Source organism: Vombatus ursinus, unplaced genomic scaffold (assembly GCF_900497805.2).
Source record: "Vombatus ursinus unplaced genomic scaffold, bare-nosed wombat genome assembly UNPS02001419.1, whole genome shotgun sequence".
Lineage (NCBI taxonomy): Eukaryota > Metazoa > Chordata > Mammalia > Diprotodontia > Vombatidae > Vombatus > Vombatus ursinus.
The window spans coordinates 23,788,226-23,814,620 of NW_020941197.1; the positions used below are offsets into that span (position 1 = coordinate 23,788,226).

Here is a 26,395-nt window from a genome sequence, read left to right on the forward strand (position 1 = left end):
ATACTGATGGCTAGACTGTAAGGTCCTCATGCCTTATGAACGATAGTAACGGAATTAGGAGTGATATGTGTCAGAGGTCAGTATATGCTGTTCCCAGAAACTTGATATGGAATATTTATGCCTGGAGGAAGAATTTGATTAGTAGATAGCCAACTGATTATTATCAGTGGTACTTTGATTGTATCATTTTTGGTGTCAAAGGTGACTTTACCTAACTTTTTTGTCAAAAAGTATACAAATGTAGATTACTCATTTTCCTTTTAATGGTTAATTGTAAGCGAAAGCAATGCCAAGTAACCATTACCTCTAAATCCCAGAAATTAAGAAGTAATATTTTGCTCTATTTCCTGGTACACATCTGTCAACTCTTGTATTTCTGCATCTAGAAGACAACCAACCAACAAACATTTATTAAGTTCATACCATGTGGCAAGCACTGTCTTGCAGTCTGTACTTGCAGAGCTAGGGTTCTATCAGGTCCAAGAACCTACCTCCCCTCTCCCTTCCCTCTTTGACCTTATATGAAAATTGGCAGGACTGGCCCTTTGAGGGTGTGTACTACACCTCATTAACCTAATGTCTTACTCATTCTGGGTTGGCATTCCTAATGGTACCACAACTCTGGACTAGTGTCATCAATGACCTAACTTTGGAAAAATCATTTTGGCACCTGTGTGGACAGTGGATTGAAATGGAAAGAGATGAGTTAGAGAGAACAACTCAGAAGCTATTATAGTAGCATAGGCAAGAGGCGATGAGGGTGTGGACTAGATGATGGCTATGTGAATAGAGAGGACAGATACTAGAGACATGGATGACAAATCAACAAAATTTGGCAAGTGATTTGGATATGTAGGTTGAAGAAAAGTCAGGAATCAAGTTTAAATGACACAATTTTCAAACATGGTGACTAGAAGGTCAGTGGTACCCTTTATAGAAATAGGGAAATTTGGAAGAGAAGAGGATTGCTCAGGAGGAAAAAGATAATGAATTGTGTTTGGGACATTTTAAGTTTGAGAAGCTTATGGAACATCCATTTTAAAATGCCTAATAGGCAGAAATACCACTACTAAGCATATATTTTGGAAAGCAACTTAGAACTATACCCAGAAAGTCATCAAACTGCCCATATCCTTTTGCTTAGCAATACCATTACTCCCTCCTCCCCCAAAGAAGTAAAAGAAGGAAAGGACATGTATATATGTACAAAAAATACTTATAATAGCACTTTTTATTGTAGCAAAGAACTGTAAACATGGTGGCTGCTCATCAATTAGAGAATGGGTAAACAAATTATACTATAGAGGCAACCAAAAGGCACAGTGAATAGAGCATTAAGAGTACAGTCAGTATGGCCTAGGTTCAAATATGGCCTCAGACCCTTAGTAGCTATGGAACCTTGGGCAAGTCAGCCTCAGTTTCTTCAACTGTAAAATGGGGTGATAGTGGCACCAACTTCTCAAGGTTGTTGTGAGGATTTATATTTCCAAAGCACTTAGCACAGTGCCTGGCATGTAATAGGAGCTTAATAAATGCTTGTCTTCTTCTTTCCTTCCTATATGTATGGGAATGAAATATTGTTGAGCCATAAAAAATAATGAATCTGATGGAATAATAGAAACCTGAAAGGACTTATGTGAGCCTGATGCAGAATGAAGTGTGAAGAACCAGGAAAATAATTTATAGAATGACAACTACAATGTAAAGGAAAATGATTTTGAAAAAACTTGGCATCTTTGATAAATACAATGACTTAATACTGACTTAAGAGAATTGATGATGAAGGATACCTCCCTGCTGTTGCAGAGAGGTGATGGACTAGAAGTGCAGAATGAGAAACTCATCTTCATACATGCCCAATATATTGTTTTATTTTGCTTCATTATGCTCATATTTTACAGAAGGGGCCTCAGTTTGTGGGAGGCAGGGAGTGGAGTTGGTTGGTAGTGGTAATGAGCCAAAAAAGAAAAAAGAAAAGCATCAATGAAACCCCAAAAAAACACACAGAAGAGAACAGAAGGAAATTCAGGAGGCATAGTTCACTTTTGTTACTAGCACATTACATTTAATCCATCAATCAATAAGCAATAATCAAATCCATCAGTTAATAAGTGTTAAGTAATACTATGTTCAAGGCATTGTACTGAGATTTAATCTGTATTTTCAAAATGTACATAATAGAAGTTCACAGTTTCACATACATTCTACTCTTTATATTTTGAAATGTTCGTGTTTTTAGATATGTTTAATAAATAACAAAAAATTAATTTTATGAAAGTGAGAGGAGAAGTAGAGACAATGGGTATAAGTAGCTTTTTCAAGGAGATTGAGAAAAGGAGGGATGATGCTACCTCTGTGGCCTTGGGCAAGTCACATTCTCTCTGGGCCTCAGTTTCTTCATTTGTAAAGTTAGAGAAGTAGACTAAAGGGTATGTGAGAGCCCTTCTACCTCTAGAATTATGATTCTATGATATAGGACATAATGCAGGGCTTTTAAGGGTGAAGATTTGGATGTGTTTGTAGGTAGCAAGGGAGGAACCAGCAGATAGGGACTGAAGACTGAGGGGGGAGGGAGGAAGTAAGAGATAGGATGATTGTGATATCTACTAGAGAATCTACTAGAGAAGATAGGGGAGGATGTGTAAGATCACAACAGAAAAGAAAATTTTTGTCTTCCCATCAGTAGTAAATAAAATCCTATTCAGCAGCTTTCTAGTGCCTATCACATAGTAAGCACTTAATGTTTATTGACTAACTGATTAATAGTATCTATTTACTCATGCAGTACCTGGGATGCTCTTCCCAGCCTCCCTTTTCTGTACTCTACCTTCTACATGTTTCCTCCTTTTTGGTTTAAACCCTTTGGTACTGACCCATAATTTTTGCTTAGATTGTACTTCCTAATTATTCATTAACAGTTAAATGGTACTCACTAACTGAACTAGGTTTGCCCTTTGGATTTATGGTAATTACTTGCCCCTTCCTAAAGTACTAATCTCCTGTTCAAACTTTTCTAGTATAGTTCTTTATAATTGCCATACTCACTAGTCGAACTTGACTCCAAATTTGAATTTCTTTTGGCCCCTCTCTTGATAGTTCCCAAGGACTGAATAGGTTCAAACACCTGGAAGATATATAATTATACATTCCTATCTTTAATGACCTACAGCACCCAAAGGAGATTTTTTTTTTGAGGTAGCTAGATTTGAATCCTTAGAATCTCTCTTTTGGCTCTTTGTAACCCCACCTATAAGAGTAATAAAATAAATATAAAATTTATAAAATTTTATAACATAAAATAAAATAAAATAAATAAGATGGCATGCAAGCCCAAGAGCCCTGGGTGTAGCAGTGCTTCTGCTACCACCCCATAGCACTGGCCCTCCTTCCAGCCTACTCCAAGCCAGCATCCAGAAAAGCAAGCAGTCCTTTCAGAGATGAAACCTGGCAGGCACCTCTCCTGGTACTGCAACTCCTGCCTCCTTAGTAACCACAGTAACTGTAAGCCAAAGTAACTGGAAGGAAAGTTCTTGATATCAGCATCCTTAGCACTATTAAATGACTTCCATTGCTTCCCAAATCCTAGAGGACTTCTTTCTTAAGGTTCTCTTGCTCGTGAAATTACTTTGTGTGATTAGTCTTGGAAGAGCTGTAGAAAGACAGGTGCGCCAACTCATTGTTGGTGGAGCTGTGAGTTGGTCCATCCATTCTGGAAAACAGTTTGGAATTACGCTAAGAAAATGACTAAATGTTCATGTACTTTTCCCAGAAATCTCCCTGCTAGGCATATACCTTAAAGAAGTACACAACAGAAGGAAAGGTCCTGGCATCATCAAAATATTTATAGAAGCATTTTTTTGTGTTAGCGAAGGACTTGAAGCAAAGTAGATGCTACAGCTTGGAGAATGGCTAAAACAAAAATCGTGGTACATGAATATAATGTTTTAATATAATTAATTATATATTATATAATCAATCATATTATAATATAATTACCATAAGAAAATGATGAATATGAGGACTTTAGAGGAGAATGGGAAGACTTGCATGCAGAGCTGCTGGACCTCTTTCTGTCCTCATCTGTATCTCTTGGTTTCTCTGGCTTCCTTCAAGGCCCAGCTAAAATCCCACCTTCTGTATGAAAGCTTTCTGATCGCACTTAATGCCAGCCTTCCATCTTTCGATTATTTCTAATTCATCTTGATATTTTTCTTGGTTGTTTTTATGTTGTCTCCCCCATGAGGCTGTGAGCTCCTTGAGAGCAGCACCCGTTTTTTACCTTTCTTTGTGTTTCTGTGGCTTAGAACAGTGCCTGGCAGGTAGTAGGTGCTTAGTACATTTTGTTGTCTTTTGGACTGAAATAAGTAGAAGCAGGAAAACTGCATAGATAATGATCACAACATTGTGAATAGAAAGAACTACAACAAAACAATCCTGAATACTGTGCAATTGGAATGACCAAGCTTGTCTTAGGAAGCAGAGATGAGAGAATGGCACCTCCTTTCCTTCATTGGAGAGACTGGGCACTCACCATAGGTTTAGGACAGTACATTAGTTCCAGATTACACGATGTGTTAGTTTTGTTGAACTGCATTACCCCTCTCCCCTTTATTTATTTGTTTGTTTGTTTATTTGTTTATTATTACAGAGGAGAGGTCACAGGATAGGGGAGGGGGGATATATTTGAAAATCTAAGTGATGTAAATACAAAAGCTATCAGTAAAAATTAAGATGTTTTTAAGAAAGAAATTACTTTGCAAATACTCTGTGTTTACTTATCATTGTACATATTGTATCCCTGTAGTGAGCTCCTTGATGGCAGGAACCTTGGTTTTTGTTTTTTAATACTTGGCTTTTGTCTTTGTATCCCCAGAGTCTAGCAAAGTGTCTTACACATAGTAGGAGCATAATAAATGTGTCTAGACTGGAATGGATTGGAATAACTGAAATATCTTCCAGAGGTTGTCTTTTTGGTTGTCTTCAAAGTTAATATTTCCTGAATTTCCCCATTTGTTACCTTCCCTGTTCACTCTCCTGATAGTCTCCATTCACTCAGAAGTGCTCTGAATCAAAGCTTTCATGTAATAAAAATTAAGTTTTATTGTTTGTTTTATGTTCAACAAAAAGGCTTGTTTGGGAGAGATACTAGTGTTTTGCTTAGAATTTAACTTTTAACTCTTTTGCTTTCTCTTTACAATTCCTGAATGCTAGTTAAGTTCTTGTCTTGATCATCCTTTCTCCTTTGTTTGGCCAAAGTCACTAAATTGTGCAGTAGTCACTAAATTTTAAATACCAGGTTTTTTGTACCATGAGCTTTAAGTATAATATCTTGGGTCCATGTTAACAAATATTTACTGAGCACCTACTATGTTCCTAGATTTGAAGGAAGGTAGGAAAAGTAGAATGGGCCTAGAAAAGGGGGAGGGAGCATAATTAAATAATCAGAAATGCCTGGGAAAGCATTCTAGCCCTGAAAAGTAGTGTGAACAAATGCTTGGGAAAGAGAATTGATGAATATTCAATATTCAGTTAGTCTGAGTGGTTTAGCTGAGACCCTTTGTGTATAGGGAGATGAGAATAACTCCTGGGAAAATAATTAGAAAATAGTAAGAGACAAATATATTCCCTGTAGTCTCTCATCACTGTACTTGGCAGCTTTGGATAGATACCATGGAAAATTCATCTAAGGGTCTTTAGAGTGATGGATTATTGGGAGTTTGGTATTGGCTCAATTTACTATTCCCATAACAATTGGATTTAATTGATTGAAAACGTGGACTTTGCTTAGTTTAGCAATCCAGGATTTTTCAGTGTAATCTTCTAAGGTTGGGTTTCCCTTTCTGACAGCTGGAGGATGGGGTGTGACTGTTAACTACAAACCTCTTTTCCAGTCTTTCTTCAAACCATAGACTCCTTTAAAGTAATACTTTTGGTTGAGATTAAGGCTAAGTAAGAAAAAAATGAGGCAAAGAATGACCTCTTTTACCTAGTTAAAGAAAAAAAAAATGGGTGTTGCCTCAGTCAGACTGAGACGTGGGAAAGACCTTAGCTTAAAAAGGCAAAGTTCTTCCACTACATCAGGGGGTATGTTGGGACATACTGACCATTGTACTAGATGTTAAATATTTAGCCATGTAATATCTATTGGACTTTTATTGTGCAAACAAAACTTGAATTTGCTTTTCCTCAGTCTCTTTCTTTTGTGTTTTTTCCTCCACAGATGAAGAAGATATTTCCAAGAGAGACCTTAATGGAAGACTTTTTATAAACTGTGTTTTTCATATCAGTGCTGATAGAATGTTTGAATTGCTTTTCACCAGTTCACGCTTCATGCAGAAATTCACCAATTCCAGGAATATAATAGGTTTGTTCATTTGTCCTTACCTAATAGTAAGTTTCAGGGAATTTCATTGTCAAGTTTAGTGAGTTGAACTAGAATCATACTAGTACAGAAGTGATTAATGTATTTCAAGGGAAAGAAATACAATTGGACTTGCTTTGGTTTTAAGGATTAGATAACAGATAAATTGTTATATAATCACTTCCATTAAATAGACTAATTGATCCATCAGATTCCACTTATTAATTACTTCCCTCAGAGTAAAGCAACTGTTGAGGATCATTTAACTCATACAGTTCAACAGGGTCTCAGAAAGTTTACTGTAATATCTAACTTACTTGTAAGGATCTTTTTGATTATGTGTCAGTTTTCTACATTGTTAAAAGTCTCAAGTGGCCTTATAAAAGCATTATAAGGCCATGAACTATGATACTGACATTATATTGTGATTTTAAAAGCACGTGGTAAATATATGACTAATAGGTGGCATAGAATCTTCCTTGTTCAATAAAGGGAAAAACTGGAATTTAAAGAAGCTAAGTAATTTATCTAAAATTAGGGGTTGTTGATGAAAGTGCCATTCTATTCCATTTAATGAGATAGTAGCTGTTGTTCCATCATTTATGAGTTTCACAAAAAAAGGAATTGTAATGCCTTTAAAAATGATATTCAGTCGATCTGCTGTACTTATTTCTAGGAAGAGAGAGTAAATGTGTTTTTCTCGTTTTATCATTCAGCACAGAGTAGCCAAGAGGTTTCATTTCACTGGTACTAATTGAATTTTGTAGTTATACTAAGAAAAAGTCAGCGGATTTTTAAAAAATACAATAATTTTATGCATATTTTGCCCATTATTGTATTCCTCTAGCTTAAGAATCATGGAATAATTGATGGCATATAGGGTTTTTTATCAAAATAATAAAAGCAAACAACATTTGGTTTGAAAGGCCCCTCAGAGGTAATAAAATTGGAGCTTAAATTTATGTATAGCTTATAGTTTACAAACTGCTTTCCTTGCAATAACTATAAGGTAAGTAATAAAAGTATCAATATTCTGATTTCATAGACAAGAAAATGAAGATTTATAAGATTGTTACTCGTTACCCAGCCAGTCAGAAGCAGAGCTGAAACTAGAACCAGACTGTCCCGATTTTCGCTGCAATTTCCTTTCCACAACATCGTACTTGAGCTGCTTCAATAACTAACCTCTTAGTATCCTAGCAGACAGGTGGAGGGGGTTTCCATAACAGGCATTCCCTATACTGAAAGCATTACAGATCTAGATTACAATGAAAAAAAAATAAACTTTAAAAAATTTTCTGATCTTTTTCCCCCCCACGGTTTTATTACTACCAATTCTCAACTAGAAAACTGGTTTTCAGGAGAATGTATAGATTATTCTTTTTAATTTTCTAAGGCAATGCTAGTTGATGGTATCATTTGATAGAGAAAGAGAAGAAAACTTGGCATTGTCTGATATGTACCCTAGAGGGAAAGGCTAAGTAAGATCCAGTGACCTCGTACCCTGAAAGGATAAATGCATGAAGGTGGAGATGGGATGTTCTCAAGAATCAAATTTTGGTGAGGATGAGAATGATTCTGATCAGGAGGAGAAAGGATGAGTTGCCTTAAAAGACCAATGGGACTTTATATAAATTCACCAGTTGATTTTTAAAATATACGGAAGATACAGGGATAGTTACTACAAAAGAATAATATGGTACTGTACTAATGGTATCAAGAGTAGCCTAGAATGAGCTGAGGCTAGTGATGAATGCCAAACTAATGAGAACAAAAAGGTTGTTGTTGTTATTGTTTTTAATTTGGGGGTAAAAAGAAAACCAAAGAAGGGATGAGACTCTTGATCAGGATAGCTAGGAAGATGATATCAGATAATGGTGAAAATAATAAATTACCCAACTCTGCTTTTATTTTTGTTTTAGCCCCCAAGAAAAAGGTTTTTTTAAACTTGAAACAATAGAACACAAATGTATAACAGAGAGTCAAGAGCCAAGATCAATAAGGGGTTAGATAGTAAGAGAGTATCTCACTGCCCTCAATGAGTATAAGTCACTGGGCATGAACAATCTACATTCTATAGCCCTGAGAGACTTGGCAGATGTTGATTGCGGCCACTGTCCATGATCTTTGAAGGATCCCAGAGAAAATGAGAGGTGCCACATGCCTGTGAAAGGCCAAATATTGTTCTGATTTTCTAAGGAGGAAAGAGAGCAGAATCTGAAAACTAGAGACAGTTATCAAAGAATGGTTTGTGAGTATTTATAAGGGGAAGCAGTGAGTTCTGAAAACCAGCACGGATTTATCAAATTATTTATCACATCATGCCAGATTAGCCCCATTTCCTTTTTTCTATAAGATAGTTAGCCTTATAAGTAAGGGTATTGAATACTGACTGTTATACTTGTAAATAGGACAGAGAGGTGAGCTATTAAATAGATTGTTGTTGTTCATTCATTTTTAGTCATGTCCAACTCTTCATGACCCCATTTGGGGTTTCTTTTTGGCAGAGATACTGGAGTGGTTTGCCATTTTCTTCTCCAACTCATTTTACAGATGAGGCAAACAGGATTAAGTGACTTGTCCAGGGTCAGCTAGCTAGTAAGTGTCTGAGGCCAGATTTGAACCTAGGAAGATGACTGACTATTCTTGACTCCAGGCCTGGTGCTCTGTCTACTGTGCCACCTCACTATCCCAGGGATAAGAATATTTGAAGGACTGTCATGTGGAAGTGGGATTAGATATATTCTGCCTGGCACCAGAATGCAAATCAGGAGCAATGGGTAGAAGTGATAGAGAGGCAGATTTTGATTTGATGTAAGGAACAACTATTGAAACTATACCAAAGTAGATTAGGCTACCTCAAGGGGGAAGAGGGTTTCTCACTCCTTGGAGGTTTTCAAGGAGAAGCATTGCTTCTCAGGGATGCTCTAGAGGGGTTTTGGGTGAGGTGTTGGACTAAATGGTACCTTCTGACTCTGAGATTCTGTAATCTTTTGTGCTATGCTTGTTCTGCAGAGTTATGTGATCATGATCAGTTATGTGACTTTTTTAATAATAAATAGTTTTGATATGACAGCTCTGTTTGTATCCTTTAGCTGTTTATATGTTGCTCTTATATATTTGTATCAATTCCCTATGTATCTTGGATATCAGGATATCGAGATACCAGATTGCTTCAAGATATTTCCTAGTTAAATGTTTCCTTTCTAGTAATTATATCATTGATTTGTGTGTGTGCGCAGAAGATTTTTAATTTTTTGTAATCAAAATTGTTAATTTTATCTCCTGTGATCCTCTCTATTATCTGATTGGTCAAAAAGTCTTCTATCTGAAGTTGTAAAAGTTCCTTTCTCTTTCCCTGACCCTCTAATGTATATATGATATGACCTTTTATATTTAGGTCTGTGTGTCTTTGGAATGTGAAATGTTGGTCTAACCCTAATTTCTGCTCATTTATGTGAGCTTATGTTGGCTGCCGTGGTACATGTGATACTTTTACCCAGTGCCTGCAGAGTTCCAGCCCGTTTTCTAGAACTCTTCCTGGATTTGTTGGTGTGACCCATTTTTCAGCCTTAGCTGGCTTTTTGTGCAGTTCTGGACTGGCTTACTTGTGTTTTTCTTTGTTTTTCTTTGTCTTGGCACTATCTAGGGCTTTTCTCAGATATTTTCTAGGATGTGTGGGAGAGTAAAGTTCTTTTATAACTTTACACGTTGCCATATTTTCATGTTGCCAGAAGTTTGTTTGACTTCTTTGCACATAATATTTCCTGGCATGATATTAGTAACCTAGTAAATTGTGAGATTTTTCTAGGTATCCAAAAAGTTATTTTGAAATCAGCTCTATGCTGAATTATCAAACATGACTATATAGAAAATATTGACCAAGACTGGATTATACTTTATACTTTATTCCCTTATGATGGAAGGAACAGATTAGACAAATTATCATCCATTTTGATGTAACTGATTAATCTATATAGAGTAGTTGATAAACTTGTTGGAGTAGCCAAAATTACTGAGTAGATGTTAAAGGCATCAGATGTTTTTGCTTGATCAATTTGTACAGAGTGTGGTACTGTTCCTTATACACTTCCTGTGTTTGGAAGGGGGAAAAAGATCCATTCTGCTATATATTATTGTATAAATTCATACTATTGGACTGGAAGGACTCATTCAAAATTTTTGTTCAGTGGCTGATACAGGGAAATATTGCTTCTTTAAAAAGAAGTATAGGTAGGGATCTAAGCAATATTTCCCCATTTTCCCCAAAAATATCAGTTTGAAAGACTTACTATTCTTTGTTGCTATAATCTGACAGCATTGAGTTACCTTAAAAATTGAAGTGAAGGTCAAGTTTCCCTGCCCTGGCCTTGACTCTGTGTTTTATAGAGTTTCATTCCTAGAGAATTGTTTGTTCAAGGAATGTTGACGTTTTCTCTTCTTATCTGATGAAAATAGATGCATTTACACAGCTTGGAGGTGGCAGAAGGAAGAGTATAAAAGAAAACAGGCAGAAGGATCAACTTTTAAGTTTACTGTTACAAAGAAATATTAACTAAGAGAAGAGAATTTGGAAGTGAAAATAAAACAAGAAAAATTGCACATACAAGAACAAACGAGTAACTTAAGAACTATTCCTCAATAGATAAGTGGACAAAAGACATGGTTTTCAAAAGAATTGCTAACCATCAACAATAAAATTTCTCATAATAAGAAGAATGCAAATTGATACAACTCTGAGATTTTAGTTTACACCTATCAAATTAGAAAATATGATAAAAGATAGAGATAGTGTCGGAAGAGCTGTGGGAAGACAGGCATACTAATACACTCTTGGTGGAACTGTGAAATGGTGCAATTGTTCTGGAAAACAATTTGGAATTATGGAAGAAAAATGACTAAACTGTTCTTACATTTTGACCCAGCGATTCCAAGACTAAGCTTGAACTCCAGAAAGGTCAAGGACAGAAAGAAAGGTCTCACATTTGCCAAAATATTCATAGCCACATGTCTTATGGTAGCCCCCCCCAAAAAGGAAAAAAAGTATGTGGCCATTGATTGAGGAGTAGATGAACAAATTGTGGTATATGAAAAACTACCATATAGTAAGAAGTAAACATGAGAGATACATGGGAATACATATGATGCAGAGTAAGATACACAGTGACTATTATAAGGAAATTAAAACAACATTAAAGGATAGTTGAACTTGGATTAAAGGTAATGACCATTATTGGTTCCTGAGGAGAATACCTCTTGGAGTAGGAAAGATTATTAGTAGTTAAGTCCAGAAAGAAGATACAGAATTGTCTGCCCAGAGGGCAGATGATGAAACCTATCTTCTTCCTCTTGGTGGAGAGGTGAAGGATGATGGGGACCAAATGTACACTCTGTCAGACATGGTTTGTGTCAATCAATGAGTCAACAGGCATTTATTTTAAGTGTTTATTTTCTGTTGTGCCAGCCATAGTGCCAAGGATACAAAAAAAGGCAAAATCAGCTCCTTCCTTCAAGTACTTTACATTCCAATGGGGGAGACAACATGTAAATAACTAGCTACATAGAAGATATATGTACAGAACCCATGAAAGGTAATTTCAGTGGAGAAAATATTGGAGTGGGGGGGGACTAGGAAATGCCTTCTGTGAAGGGTGGGATTCGAGTTAAGTTTTGAAGGAAGCCAGGGAAGATAATAGGCAGAGATGAGGGACTGAACATTCCATTCAGTGCAAAGGTAAGGATAGGGTAGATGGAGTATTTGAGTTGCTTTAAGTAAGCCAATGTAGCTGGACCTTAGAGCATGTGAACAGGAGTAAAGTCTAAGAGGACTGGAAAAGTCTAGAGAGGCCAGATGTTGAAGAACTTTACAAGCCAAATAGAAGAGTTTATATTTGATCTTAGAGGTAATAAAGAGCACTGGACCTCATTGGGATGGGGGTAGTGACATAAGCATATGCTTTAGAAAAATTACCTTGGTAGTTGAACAGAGGATGGATTGGAATAGGGACAGCCTTTAGCAGGAAGACCAGTTAGAAAGTTATTATATTAGTCAAGGCAAAAGGTGATAATGGGCCCTGAAGAAGGTTGGCAGCTATGTGAGTGGAGTGAAGGGAATGCATACAAGAGATGTTGAAGATAGAAACTATTAAGACTTGGCAAATGATGGGTTGTGTGGGTTGAGTGAGAAGAGCTGAGGTAACATTGAGGTTATTAACTGGGGTTACTAAGGGAGGATGGTGCTCTGGATGGTAGTAGGAAAGTTCTGTATCATTTGGTTTCACAGTATTGCTTTTATTTGTTACATGGGAGGGTACTAATGGGTGGCACAGAGGGAGGGCTAGGACAGAGATTTTGGCATATGTCTGTAGTATAAAAAAAACCAAAAGGCATCAATAAAACCTTTTCTGTTTAAAATTTTTATTTATTTCATTTTTTGTTTCATTTTGAGTTTTGAATTGTCTACCTCTCTCCCTCCCTCCCAACCCCACATTAGAGAAGGTCAACATTTGATATAGATATATATGTGAAATCATACAATGCATACGTTCACATATCACTTCTTTTTCTGGAGGTGGATGTCATTTTCCTTCATAAGTCCTTCGTAGTTGATTTGAATGATCATATTACTCAGAATAACAATCATTCACAATTATTCTTTGAACAATATTGTTACTGTGTACAGCATTTTCTTGGTTCTGCTCATTTCACTGCATTATTTCATGTAAGTCTTACCATGTTTTTCTGAAGCCAACCTGCTCATCATTTCTTATAGTACAGTGGTATTCTATCACGATCATAAACCACAACTTATTCAGCCATTCCCCAATTGATAGGCATCCCCTTACTTTCCAGTTTTTTGTCACTGCAAAGAGAACTAATATAAATATTTTAAAACATATAGGTTCTTTTCTTTTTTTTTTTCCAGGCAGTTGGGGTTAAGTGACTTGCCCAGGGTCACACAGCTAGTAAGTGTCATGTGTTTGGTCTGAGGCCGGATCTGAACTTAAGTCCGCCTGACTTCAGAGCCGGTACTCTATCCACTGCTCCACCAAGCTGCCCTGGTTCTTTTACTTTTTCCCTGATCACCTTGGGAAACAGACCTCATAGTAGTGTTGCTGGGTCAAAGATTATACACAGTTTTGTAACTCTTTGGGTATAATTCCAAGTTGCTCTCCAAAATGGTTGAAATGTTTTTATTTTTAAAGAAAGTCAGTCAATAAATATCTTTTAAGTGCCTATTCTGTCCCAAGCAATTTTACATTTGTTAAATACAAAGCTTATAAAGCAAATAGAAAGTTAATAACAGTCATTAGAATGATTATTTTTAAATTGTAAAACAATTTTTATTCAGTTTTGAAGTTTCATAATATATATTCCTGAATCTATCTAATTATACATGTTTTCTGTGTTTAGATGTAGTTTCTACCCCTTGGAATGTTGAAACTGGTGGTGATCAACTAAGAACTATGACATACACTATAGTTCTTAACAATACACTTACTGGAAAGTTCACTTCAGCCACTGAAAAGCAGGTATAGTATGGCTGATGATTCAATATTTCAAGAGAATTGTGGGTGTGGAGATATTGTGCTGTGAACATCTTTGGTAAATCATCAGCTTTTGGGACCATTTAGCTCTAGAATTCTCAATGCACCTTGAATATAGAATGTCATATTTGCTGTTAGATGCTGTTGCCATCAGTGGTTTTCCATAATTCTTTTTTTTTAATTGTGGTGGGGAGGTGGTATAGGAAAAAATATTTGTCACGTAAAAACAAAAGGCAACATTGTAGGAGTTTAATAATTGCTTTTTGATTAAGAGTTTAATTTGTAGAGTTTCTAGGCTTCAACTTTACTTTAAAAATTAGACAAAAAAGAAATAAATTAGGCAACTGCAGTCTGTGTTATATTTAAATTATACATAATCCTCAGATAATTCTAAATTCAGTTAATTTTATAATTCCAGAATATATCAGGAGCACTCTAGAGGCCCCAAGGGATGATGATAATAACAATAATAATACTATTACTATTCTTAATAATAGTAATAGCATTTATATAACGCCAAAGTTTCCAAAGCACTCTACAAATATTATCTCATTTGATACAACAATCCTGGGTGGTTGTTGTTCAGTTATTTCAGTCATATCTGATTCTTTGTGACTCCATTTGGGGTTTTCTTGGCACATACTGGAGTGGTTTGTTGATTTCCTTCTTCAGCTCATTTTACAGATGACAAAACTGAGGCAAACAGGGTTAAGTAACTTGCCCAGGGGTCACACAGCTACTAAGTGTCTGAGGCCAGATTTGAACTCAGGAAGGTGAGTCTTCCTGACTTCAGGCCCAGCACTCTATTTTCTGTGCCACCTAGAAGCCCCATAATCCTGGGAGATAGGAACTATTATTATCCCCATTTTACAGATGAGGAAAGTAAGGCAGAAGAGTTTGAGTGACTTGACTAGAGTCATACAGCTAGGAAGTGTCTGAGGCTGACTTTGAACTCCTCTTCCCGACTCCAGGCCTGGCACTCCATCCACTGAGCCATCTCACTGCTTCTAAGTTGTTTTTTAAAGATCATAGAATTTTAAAGTTGATAGGAACCTTATTGATTACCCATTCCAACCACTACCTGAAATAGTAGCAGCTGCTAAAGTTGCCAACCCAAGAGGGTGTCAAAGTGGCATGGAAGGTGCTTTCTAGGAGCCAGGTAGCCAGATGCCTACAATAACAAGGGTGAAAGGAGTTGGCTTTTCAAAATTAGGTTTGTGTGCCTTAAAATAAATATTCTTTCTCTGTGACCAGCAAGAGAGCCAGGTCTTTTCCAGTTATACCAGAATACTTTGGACTAACTATGCAGAATTAATTGAACAATGTGTATATTCATCTGCAAATAGACAGGGAGACCTTTCCAAATTCAAATTAATTCCTGCCATCCTGTCAGTGGTTTTATTTTCCAACAGAATTTTTTATTAAGTGACTACCGTGTGGTAGGCATTGAGGATACAATAAAAAACAACATGGAAGTTGGGGCAGCTAGGTGGTGCAGCAGATAGAGCTCCAGCCTTGGAGTCAGGAGGTCTGAGTTCAAATCTGGCCTCAGACACTTGACATTTACCAGCTGTGTGACCCTGGGCAAGTCATTTAACCCCGACTGCCTCACCAAAAAAGAAAAAAACAAAACAATATGATTTTTGCCCTCAAATTTTTACAGTTTAGTCTCAGGATATAAGATATGTACAGATAACTTTAATACAAGTTAATTTTTAATATAGTTTAATACAATATATGCATTGCAAAGTCAGTGGAAAAAGTCTGTGGGTAACATGCATGTTTTGTTAATTTTTGGTAATTTGGTCATTTTTCTCTTTTTTTTTTTCTCATTGTTAAATATGGGGTGGAGGGAAGGGAGCTCTGGCCAATGAATAAGAGACATGCAGAAGAGGTGTGGTTCAGGCTTAGGAGAGCTTGTCAAACAATTCTTTTCATGAATTGCAGTTTTGAGAACTTAAGCTTGCCAGTCTGAGGTCTGGTTAGGGGAAAGTATTTTTTTTTTCTTGTTTATTTCAATAGTCAGAAGGTTAAATTTTGAAAGTAGGGTACTTGCTTTCTTAAATTGACTAATTTTTTTTTACTGTCATTGAAACATTTGAGATAATGTAAATAGTTATCTATGTGAAAGATAATTACAATTCAAACTTAGCACTTTAATGTTTGTAAAACATTTTACATGGGTTGGTATTAAGGTATACTTTACAGTTGAGGAAACTGAGCTCCAGAGTTTAAGTGATTTGTTCATAGTCACACAGTTCATGTGAAGTGAGAAATGGGTTTTGAAACCAGCTTTTCTTGATTTCAAGGCCAGTTCCCTGCCCTACTGAAACGGTTATATCATGAAACACAATAAAATGTTTCACAAGAAGACAGGGCAAGTTATTTGCATAGGTCTCTTTTTATTTAAATGAATCATCCTATTTGGAGATAAGTTTGAGTAAGGCTTTTCCTGACTATTTGCAAATAGTCCGTGCCCTGTTGCATTTCTCTGAAAAAGGGTCATATCATATAGATTCTGTGATTCATGAAACCTGGAAAATATCTTTTTCAATCTTCATACTATGAGTATCTTTCTCAGAAGCTAATGCAGATTTCTTCACCATCACTTAACAAATGATTGTTGGAATTGAGGGTTTGTTTAAGTATGAGAGTTAGCTCTAGAGTGAGTAGTTATATATATGTATATGTACATATTTACATTTTATATGCATACATATGTGCACATATGTATATATGTATACACAGATACACATATATACACACACATACACACATATGTGTGTGTATATATACATATATAAATGTCTGCTAATTTTATTTTGCTTTATTTTGACAGGTACTATATAAAGAAAGTCAGGAAGCACGATTTTACTTGGTAGATGCAGAAATTCTGGCACATGATGTTCCCTATCATGATTACTTCTACACTTTGAACAGATACTGCATCATTCGTTCTTCAAAACAGAGATGCAGGCTAAGGTAAACCATAGCAGGGGAAAAGTGAAAAATATTAGACACAGAGGACTAGGCCATAATGTGCTTTGCCCTGTCATGCCTAATTACTGTATCTATTTTCAACTAATTTATTTCCATTAAGCCTCCTTTAAAAGCTTCTGAGAAAATATGTATTTGATTTTTTGTTTGTTTCAATGTGTTGATTTTTTAGCTTATGATAGAAAGAGAGAAACTGAGGAAACAGTGTAACTAGGAAAAGAAAATTGGTGAAGAAACAATATTGCATGTTTTTGAAAGGGATAACTATTCTTTCTCACTGAGTTTTCTTAATCTCATTTAGTAGTTCTCTTTGAATACATATTTATATGTATCTATCATATAATGTGAATTCTGGACACTTTTTTATAATAATGCTTATTTGTTAATAGTTATTATTTATACATTGTCATAACCCTCTTTACCATTCATTAATTGTCTTTTATTCCTTTAATCCTTATTAGAGTTACTACAGAGTTGAAATATAGAAAACAGCCATGGGGCCTTATAAAGTCTTTAATTGAAAAGACCACGTGGAGCTCATTGGAACAGTATTTCAAACAACTTGGTTTGTACATTATTTGATTTATTTAGTTTGTGAAAATAGTATTTATAGTTTATATTACTACTGACAGTTTTTCCCACCGAGGTGTGATTGTCAGGGTTGAATATAAGATTTAATGGGATTGGCTCCATTGGAATGCTGTCACCTCTCACTGGTGCTCCACATTCTTGAGGTCCCTAAGGGAGTGTGCCATTCTCCTCAGATTCTGTTTAGCCACCTACCAACACTCATTGTACATGTGTATACAGATGGAGTCCAACTCTGCAGGTTTTCTGGGGAGGACTGATGTGTGTGAAATGTTTACATGCTTTAAGTCTTCCTTCAAATATATTGGGAGATAATTCATTTAATCATGAAAAATTGATGGTAACTCAATTCAGGATTACTTAAGGGTTTAATATCTAACTTGAATATTATTTAGATTCAGTTAACCTTTTGACAAATTCAATAAACACTTATTAAGCAAAGCACTGTGTTAGATGATAGATAAAACTCGACATATCACCTGCCTTTAAAGAGCTTACATTTTACTAGAGTTAGGGGGGAGGATATGTACCTAAGGTAGAGTGTGATAAGAGCCAAGGAGAGAGCCAGACACTAACAAAATTTGAGGTGGTAGAGAACACTTTTAGTTGAGGATATTAGGGGACCATAATGGGGGGAGGACCTATAAATTGAGTCTTGAAGGAAGGAAGATTCTAAAAGTTAGAGATGAGGAAGGAAGGCATTTCAGAAATGTGGGACTGCCTATGGGAATGCTCAGAGGTGAGAGATAGCGGTTAAGTCCAAGGGGAATAGCTCTTATTATTGTAAATTTGACTCTACCAGAGAAACTTGCTGCAAAGATTTTTTCTCCAAATTTCCTGCTTCTTTGCCAATTTTAGCTGCATTGATTTCAAATTATCCATTTTACCTCTTGTGCACCTCTTCATCTCTTGTTTGGTCATGAGTTCTTCCCCTAGTTATAGATCTGACAAATAAATTTTTCTGTGCTCCCCTAATTTGCTGATGATACCACCCTTTATGTTTAAATCACATACCCATCTTAAATTTTTGTTGGTATACGGTATGAGATGTTGGTCTATGCTTGGTTTCTCCCAAATTACTTTCCAGTTTTCTGAACAAATAGTGAGCTCTTGTCTCAATATCTAGGTAGCAGAACATTTGTAATCTAATCAGGTGTCATTGCTTGAGAAAATTTTTTGTTCACCCAAGATAAGTGGACAGCCTGTTATTTCCATGACTGGCTTATGACTACTTTAATATTTAATATAGCAATATGGTAGATATGCACTAATGATCCCCATTATTTATTGATACAGGTTATTCTTGCTAGAATGATGAAGGATCATTGTGGGGTCATTGCACTCTTTAAAGCTTTTTATTTGAAGGAAGGACTTAATCCATTACATGGGCTCAAACACAAGTAAAAGTTCAAGGAAGCTGCCATATGTTACTTAATGTGTTCTGTGTAATAGACCAAAAAAGGAGTTTCCATTGGTTTTCAAGTCCCTTTTCTTGAATCATAGGTTAGTCCTATAAATTTTCATCTGTTAATAAAAAGAAAAAACTCTAGGCTCTTTTTCCTCCCTTTCAGAATCAGATCTGTTAATGGAGGAGTCTTTGCCAAAGCAATCTGTTGAAGATCCTGGAAAACCCAGTGGCTTACAAAGGAGAAGATGGACATATAATCGAAATATGACAGAAATGCCTCCTACACACTCTTCTCCACGCTCCCCAGGGACGATAGTCCTGGACTCCAAGGGAGACATTAAAGGTAGATATTCCCTGGTTAGAAATCTTGTGTTTTATTATATGAGGCAAAAGGAACCTTTTGATCTAAGACAACTCCAAAAGACTCATGATGGAAAATGCTATCCACATCCAGAAAAAAAAACTATTGAGTCTGAATGCAGATTGAAGCATACTATTTGCTCTCGCTTTTTTTTCTTCTTTCTTGTGGTTTCTCCCATTGGTTCTAATTCTTCTTTACAACATGACTAATGTGAAAATACATTTAATATGAATGTGTATGTGGAACCTATATCAGATTGTGTGCCATCTTGAGGAGGGGCGAGAAAATTATAACTCAAAATCTTATAGAAGTGAATGTTGAAAACTAAAAATAAATAAACAAATGTTAAAAAAGAAAGAAAGAAAGAAAGAAACCTCTTGAATATGAGAGAGAAAACTAAACTGTGAGAAGGAAGTGCAGGTTCTACCTTCCCTGTTGTTCTCTGACCTTCAAAGAGTCATTTGATGCCTATGCTTTTAAATTTCTCCATTTATTAAAAATGTTTTTGTGGGATTTTGCAAGGACTCATTTATTAGATAATGTTAATAAAACCCTTGGAGTTCCTTATAAATACTTCCTGTATAACTAAGTGCAATTTAACCCTTGTCTTTATTGTCAGGGTTTTATACTTTTATGCATATTTAAAAGATGAGGGAGGCAGCTAGGTGACACAGTGGATAGAGCACTGCCAGTCCTGGACTCAGGGGGACTTCAGTTCAAATGAGACTTCAGACAGTTACTAGCTGTGTGACCCTAGGTGAGTCACCTAATTCTGAGTGCCTCCAAAAACTGAAACAATCAAAAAAAAAAGATGAGGGCTGGCCCTGCGCTACATTGGGAAATAGAAGTTTCTCTTTCAGTAGCCTCAGCTTTCCCTTTTTGGACCTTTTCCTCTTCTTGGTAACACCCATCCTTGTTACCCTGGGGGGACTTTTTCCCCCATATCAAATTCTACTTTTAGTTTGAATGATTTCATCAGTCATCTAATCTTAACACTCTCAGGGGTTATTTGTATTTTAATAGAAGACAAAAAGGATTGATCCAAAGGAATGAATCTTATGGCATTGGGAAATTCTGTCATCACATTGCTGCAGGTGGAGGAAACATGAGGGGTAAGGGTAAGGGAGTAAAACTAAGGCCCTTTCAGAATCCCCAGGGAACCTTAATGTGTAGGCATATTATGGTACCTCTATGGAAAGCTCTTGAATATTACATCAAATACCATAACACAAGGATAAAACATTTGTCATTTTAGTGGTACATAAAAGTAGACCATATGTATTTTTGTTAATTGTTCATTTAAATATATTGTATATTATTATAAGAGGGTAAACTTACAGAATTGGATGTTGAGCTTTTCTAATGTGGTCTTTCCTATGATCTGTAGGAGGGAAGAAAGAAAGTGAAAGCCGTAACATTGCCATGATTGTGGTGATGAGTATCTTGTAAGTATTGATTGTTTGACCACAGATTAGATGATTTGTGAAGTATGTTCCTGAATGGAGGGCCTTTCAGGAGAAGACTTACAACTGATCTGGGAGGTTATAGCTATAAAATTGAATCACCTAACTTCCATCACTCCTACTTCTACCATTAATTTTAATGTAGCTTTTAGATATTGCAGGAAACACCGTGTTTTAGAAATCAGGTGGTAATGCAGCAAGCATTTCCTTAGAGACAGTAATAAGAAGCTCCCTATGCTTTAAGGGAGTTTTGTACATATAGACTGGTGGATTAGTGATAATCCCATTTATACCTTTTCATACTCTGTTGCCTAGGCAGTAAGGCTAGATCATGGCATTCTACAAGAATATACTCAATCAGGTTCTGTTTAACAATTTCTATGGCTTCCTTTGTAAGATGTGTTATGAGAATGAGGTGGGCAGCATTTTTGTCCATAATTTTTTTTTTAGCATAGGCTAAAAGAAAGCAAATATGCTGTCAAAGCATCTTAGGGGTGTGTGTGTGTGTCTGTGTCTGTGTGTCTGTGTGTGTGTCTGTGTGTATACACATGTACATGTAACATAATCTGGAGTTAAGTATTCTGCCTTCTGGTCCAGATGAAGTCAGTATTTATAGGATGGATACCTTTGTCTAAATGAAATTAATTAAAACTTAGATAACAATTAAAACTTATTTCACATGAAAAGTTACTAACAAGCTAAATGTGCCACTTTGATTTATGAGCCCTAATGGCATACAGACTTGTGAAGTGACCTGTTATTATCCACTGTCTTGAGAGAACTGAGGCTAGTAGTAAGTTCCATAATTTAAAAGGCCTCTGGAGAGGGTTAGATAATAATATCACAAATAAAGGATTAAAAAGTAGGATTGGTGAAGAAAGATAAAGAAAAGATAAAAGTTACTATTAGAAATGCTTATATTATGTTTAAATGTTATATAGAATTTAGTAATACCGTCTTTGCTAAAATAAGATGGAATTAAATTGCATCAGGATTAGATTTAGGATATATAATTTTTTTTTTTTTAGGCAATTGGGGTTTGGTGACTTGCCCAAGGTCACACAGCTAGTAAGTGTCAAGTGTTTGGTCTGGGGCCAGATTTGAACTCAGGTTCTCCTGACTTCAGGGCCAGTGCTCTATCCACTGTGCCACCTAGCTGCCCCAGGATATATATTTTTTAAACCCACAACCCACAATTTCCTTATTGTAGAGTTGTTAAATAACAAAATTAATTACTCAGTTGTGGAAACTTACTTTATTAAAAATCCTTATGTCAGAATAGATTGAAGCATACTTTATTTACTTTATTTTTTTTCTTGTTTTTTTTTTGTGGTCTATGTTTTCTTTCACAACATGACTTATGGAAATGTTTTTCATGACAACACATGAATAACCCATATTGAATTGCTTGCCTTCTCAATGAGGAGAGTAGGGGTGGGAAGGGAGGAAGGGAGAGAATTTGGAACTCAAAATTTTAAAAACAAATGTTAAAAATTTTTTTACATGCAACTGAGGAGAAATAAAATACTAAACCAAAAATTAAAAAATAAAATTGTTAAAAATCCTTAGGAAAAGAGTAGATCAGTATAATTGAAATTGATAAAACCTATCTAGAGCCAATTTTATATTTATGTTAAATATATTTATACTATAGTATATATCATATATAATATATTATATAAATTTATAGTTTGTTCATATATATTCAGAATTATTGGAGAACAATGGTCTTGTTGATTAAATAGCAATAGAACTAAGTTATATGTACCATGAAGTGTAATTGTTTAAAGAATTAGAATACAGTAAAATATACTTAATGTTATAGTTGAACAGAACAATCTGAGATGGTTCATAAACCACAGGACTTTATAGTGTCTCAGATTCATCACTGTTAACTTAAGATTATCCTATTAGACTGTACGTGTGATATCATAGAATGTTAGAGCCAGGAGATGAGGAAACTGGCCTCAGAGAGCTTAGATATAGGCAATTAATAAATCTTCCCTGACCCTATCATATACCCTGGAAGTTGTTTCTTCTAAAATATCTCTGAAGATTTGTTTATAATCTGTCTTGTGTCTTTTTTTAATAAAAGTAGAGTTCATAAATCATAAAGTCATAAATTTAGAACATAAAGAGACCTTTGGGGTTCAGCTTGTCTAGATTTCTCGTTTTATAGATTTAGAAACTGAGACCCAGAGAAGTTTGTTGTTTTTTTTTTTTAAATTTGTTCAGTGTTAAATAATAATAGGATTGGGGGGTGGCGAGGTGGCTCAGTGGATAGAGCACTGGCCCTAAAGTCAGGAGGACCTGAGTTCAAATCTGGCCTCAAACCAAACACTTGACACTTACTAGCAGTGTGACCCTAGGCAAGTCACTTAACCCCAATTGTCTTAAAAAAATAATAATAATAATAGGATTGGGATTTGAACTCCTGTCTTCTGCCTCAAAATTCAATGCTTTTCCCAGGCTACCACATGGCCACAGAGTACACAAAAACAAAACGTATTGCAATCCTTTGTTTTTGAGGGGGTTTTTTTGTAGTTTGGATTCCTAAGTAAATCAAAATTGACTCTATTGAGTTCACTTACACAGTTTTGTTGATAGCTTTTTTTTTTTTAATTTTTGGTGAGGCAATGAGGTTAAGTGACTTGCCCAGGGTCACACAGCTAGTAAGTGTCAAGTGTCTGAGGTCGCATTTGAACTCAGGTACTCTGAGTACAGGGTTGGTGCTGTATCCACTGTGCCACCTAGCTGCCCCACTTTCACAGTTTTGAATAATAAATACATTTGTGATCTGTTGAATCTCTTTGCTTTATATTTCTGCCCAAATGTTTGTTGCTAGCTGGCCTTATTCTAGATCTTTTTTTTTTGGCTAAAAAGTATACTACAAATGTTACTACAAATGTAAGAAGGAGGAGATAACGTTATACTGGGGAAAAATTTAGCTTTTAGAAAGATATAGGGGCAGAGCCAAGATGGTGGAGGGAAAACAGTGACTGTCTTGAGCTCCCTCCCAAACACCTCCAAATACCTATAAAAAATGGCTCTAAACAAATTCTAAAGCAGCAGAACCCACAAAAAGACAGAGTGAAACAAATTTCCAGCCAAAGACAGCCTGGATGGTTGATCAGAAAGGTATATCACGCCGGGTGGGGAGAGGAGTGCAGTTCGGTGTGGGCATGCAGGCCGCAGCGACCCTGGAGCAGGCCTCAGAGGACTGAATTGGGGGCAGCTCTGGCAGTTTCCAGACTACTCAACCCAGGAACGCAAAAGACAACTTAGAAGGTCAGTGGGAAAAGTCTGTGACTGCAGTGAGAGAGAAGTTAGGTCTCAGCCGCAAGTCCCGAGCACGGCTTGGGACCGCGGCTTTTTCCTGAGCTTCTAGCCCACAGACTGAGGGGCAATCGAGTGGCTGATCAGAGGGGGATTGCAGAGATTTCTTTGTCAGTGCTGAGGCAGGACTCTCTTGCTTTACCAGTGCTTGGATCTGGGTCACAGTTCTGAGGGGTGGTCCTAGGGCTCGGAGGAACTCTGGTGTGGTGAAGCTTGTTGTGGTGGTGGAGAGAAAACACCTCGCCCCTTATCATACCACCTTGGAAGAACTGAAAATTTACAGGTTCCCTAGAAGTACCTCTGAAAACAGTTGTACAAACTCCCAAAGTTTGGAACAGTACATTCTTCACATTAGAAGCAGACTTTTACCTTAACAAAGAGTTTAAAACTCAAGCAATTGGCCAGGATCATGAGTAAGCAGCGCAAAAAGAGTCAGACTATATTATCTTACGTTGGTGACAAAGAAGATCAAAACATACAACCTGAAGAAGACAACAAAGCCAAAGCTCCTACATCCAAAGCCTCTAAGAAAAATATGAATCAGTCCCAGGCCTTGGAAGAGCTCAAAAGGGATTTTGAGAAGCAAGTAAGAGAAGTAGAGGAAAAACTGAGAGTGATGCAAGAAATCATGAGAAACAAGGCAACAGCTTGCTAAAGGAGACCCAAAAAAATACTGAAGAAAATAACACCTTAAAAAATAGCCTAACCCAAATGGCAAAAGCGGTCCAAAAAGCCAATGAGGAGAAGAATGCCCTAAAAAGCAAAATTGGCCAAATGGAAAAGGAAGTCCAAAAGATTACTGAAGAAAATACTTCCTTAAAAATTAGAATAGAGCAATTGGAAGCTAGTGACTTTATGAGAAATCAAGACACTGTAAAACAAACCAAAGAGAATGAAAAATTAGAAAACAATGTGAAATAGCTTATTGGAAAAACAACTGACCTGGAAAATAGATCCAGGAGAGAGAATTTAAAAATTATTGAACTATCTGAAAGCCATGATCAAAAAAAGAACCTAGACATCATCTTTCAAGAAATGATCAAGGAAAACTCTCCTGATATTTTAGAACCAGAGGGCAAAATAGAAATTGAAAGAATCCACCGATCACCGCCTGAAAGAGATCCCCAAAGGAAAACTCCTAGGAATATTGTAGCCAAATTCCAGAGTTCCCAGGTCAAGGAGAAAATATTACAAGCAGCCAGAAAGAAACAATTCAAGTATTGTGGAAACACAATCAGGATAACAGAAGATTTAGCTGCTTCTACATTAAGGGACCGCAGGGCATGGAATATAATATTCCGGAGAGCAAAGGAGATAGGATTACAACCAAGAATCACCTACCCAGCAAAACTGAGTATAATCCTGCAGGGGAAAAAATGGTCATTCAGTGAAATAGAGGACTTTCAAGCATTCTTGATGAAAAGACCAGAGTTGAATAGAAGATTTGATTTTCAAATACAAGACTCGAGTGGAACATGAAGAGGTAAACAGGAAAGAGAAAATTGTAAGAGACTTAGTAAGGTTGAACTGTTTACATTCTTGCATGGAGAGATGATATTTGTAATTCATGAGACCTTTGTCAGTATTAGGGTAGTTGGAGGGGAAAAAATTATATATACGTATATATAGATATAGATAGATAGAGGGTACAGGGTGAGTTGAAAATGAAGGGGTCATATCTGGAGAATAAAATTAAGGGGTGAGAGAGGAATATACTAGGAGAAGGAGAAAGGGAGAGGTAGAACAGGGTAAATTATCTCACAAAAAAAAGAGAAGAAAAGGCTTCTACAGTGGAGGGGAAATGGGGGAAGGTGAGAGGGAATGAGTGAATCTTATTCTCGTAGGATTTGACTTAAGGAGGGAATAACATATACACTCAATTGGGTGGGGAAATCTGTCTTACCCTACAGGAAAATGGGGGGGGAAGGGGACAAGAGAGTAGGGAAATGATAGAGAGGAGGGCAGATTGGGAAAGGGAGTAATCAGAAGCAAGTACTTCTGAGGAGGGACAGGGTCAAAAGAAAGAATAGAATAAATGGGGGGGGTGGGATAGGATTAAGGGAAATAGAGTTAGTTTTTCACAGCATGTCTACTATGGAAGTGTTTTGCATAACTGCACATATATAACCTTATATTTAATTGCTTGCCTTATCAATGAAGGTGGGTGGGGAGGGAGGAAGGGAGAAAATTTGGAATCCAAAGTTTTAAAAACACATGTTTAAAAAAAAATGTTTTCACATGCAACTGGGAAATAAGAAATATAGGAAATGGGATACAGAAATCCATCTTGCCCTACAGGAAAATTGAAAGGGAAGGGGATAAGAGAAGGTGGGG

General features: G+C 36.3%; 1 protein-coding gene across 5 annotated transcripts in view; it reads left to right on the plus strand.

Annotated features, from left to right (window-relative positions):
- GRAMD1C (GRAM domain containing 1C) overlaps positions 1–26,395 on the plus strand; it is a 129,476-nt gene that overhangs the window by 98,470 nt on the left and 4,611 nt on the right. For all 5 annotated transcript variants that reach the window (XM_027868783.1, XM_027868765.1, XM_027868772.1 and 2 more), the window contains 6 exons: positions 6,221–6,364; positions 13,775–13,893; positions 16,748–16,890; positions 17,367–17,470; positions 19,065–19,244; positions 20,650–20,707. In XM_027868783.1, the coding sequence (XP_027724584.1) occupies positions 6,221–6,364; positions 13,775–13,893; positions 16,748–16,890; positions 17,367–17,470; positions 19,065–19,244; positions 20,650–20,707 (748 nt within the window). The remainder of the gene's footprint in view (positions 1–6,220; positions 6,365–13,774; positions 13,894–16,747; positions 16,891–17,366; positions 17,471–19,064; positions 19,245–20,649; positions 20,708–26,395) is intronic.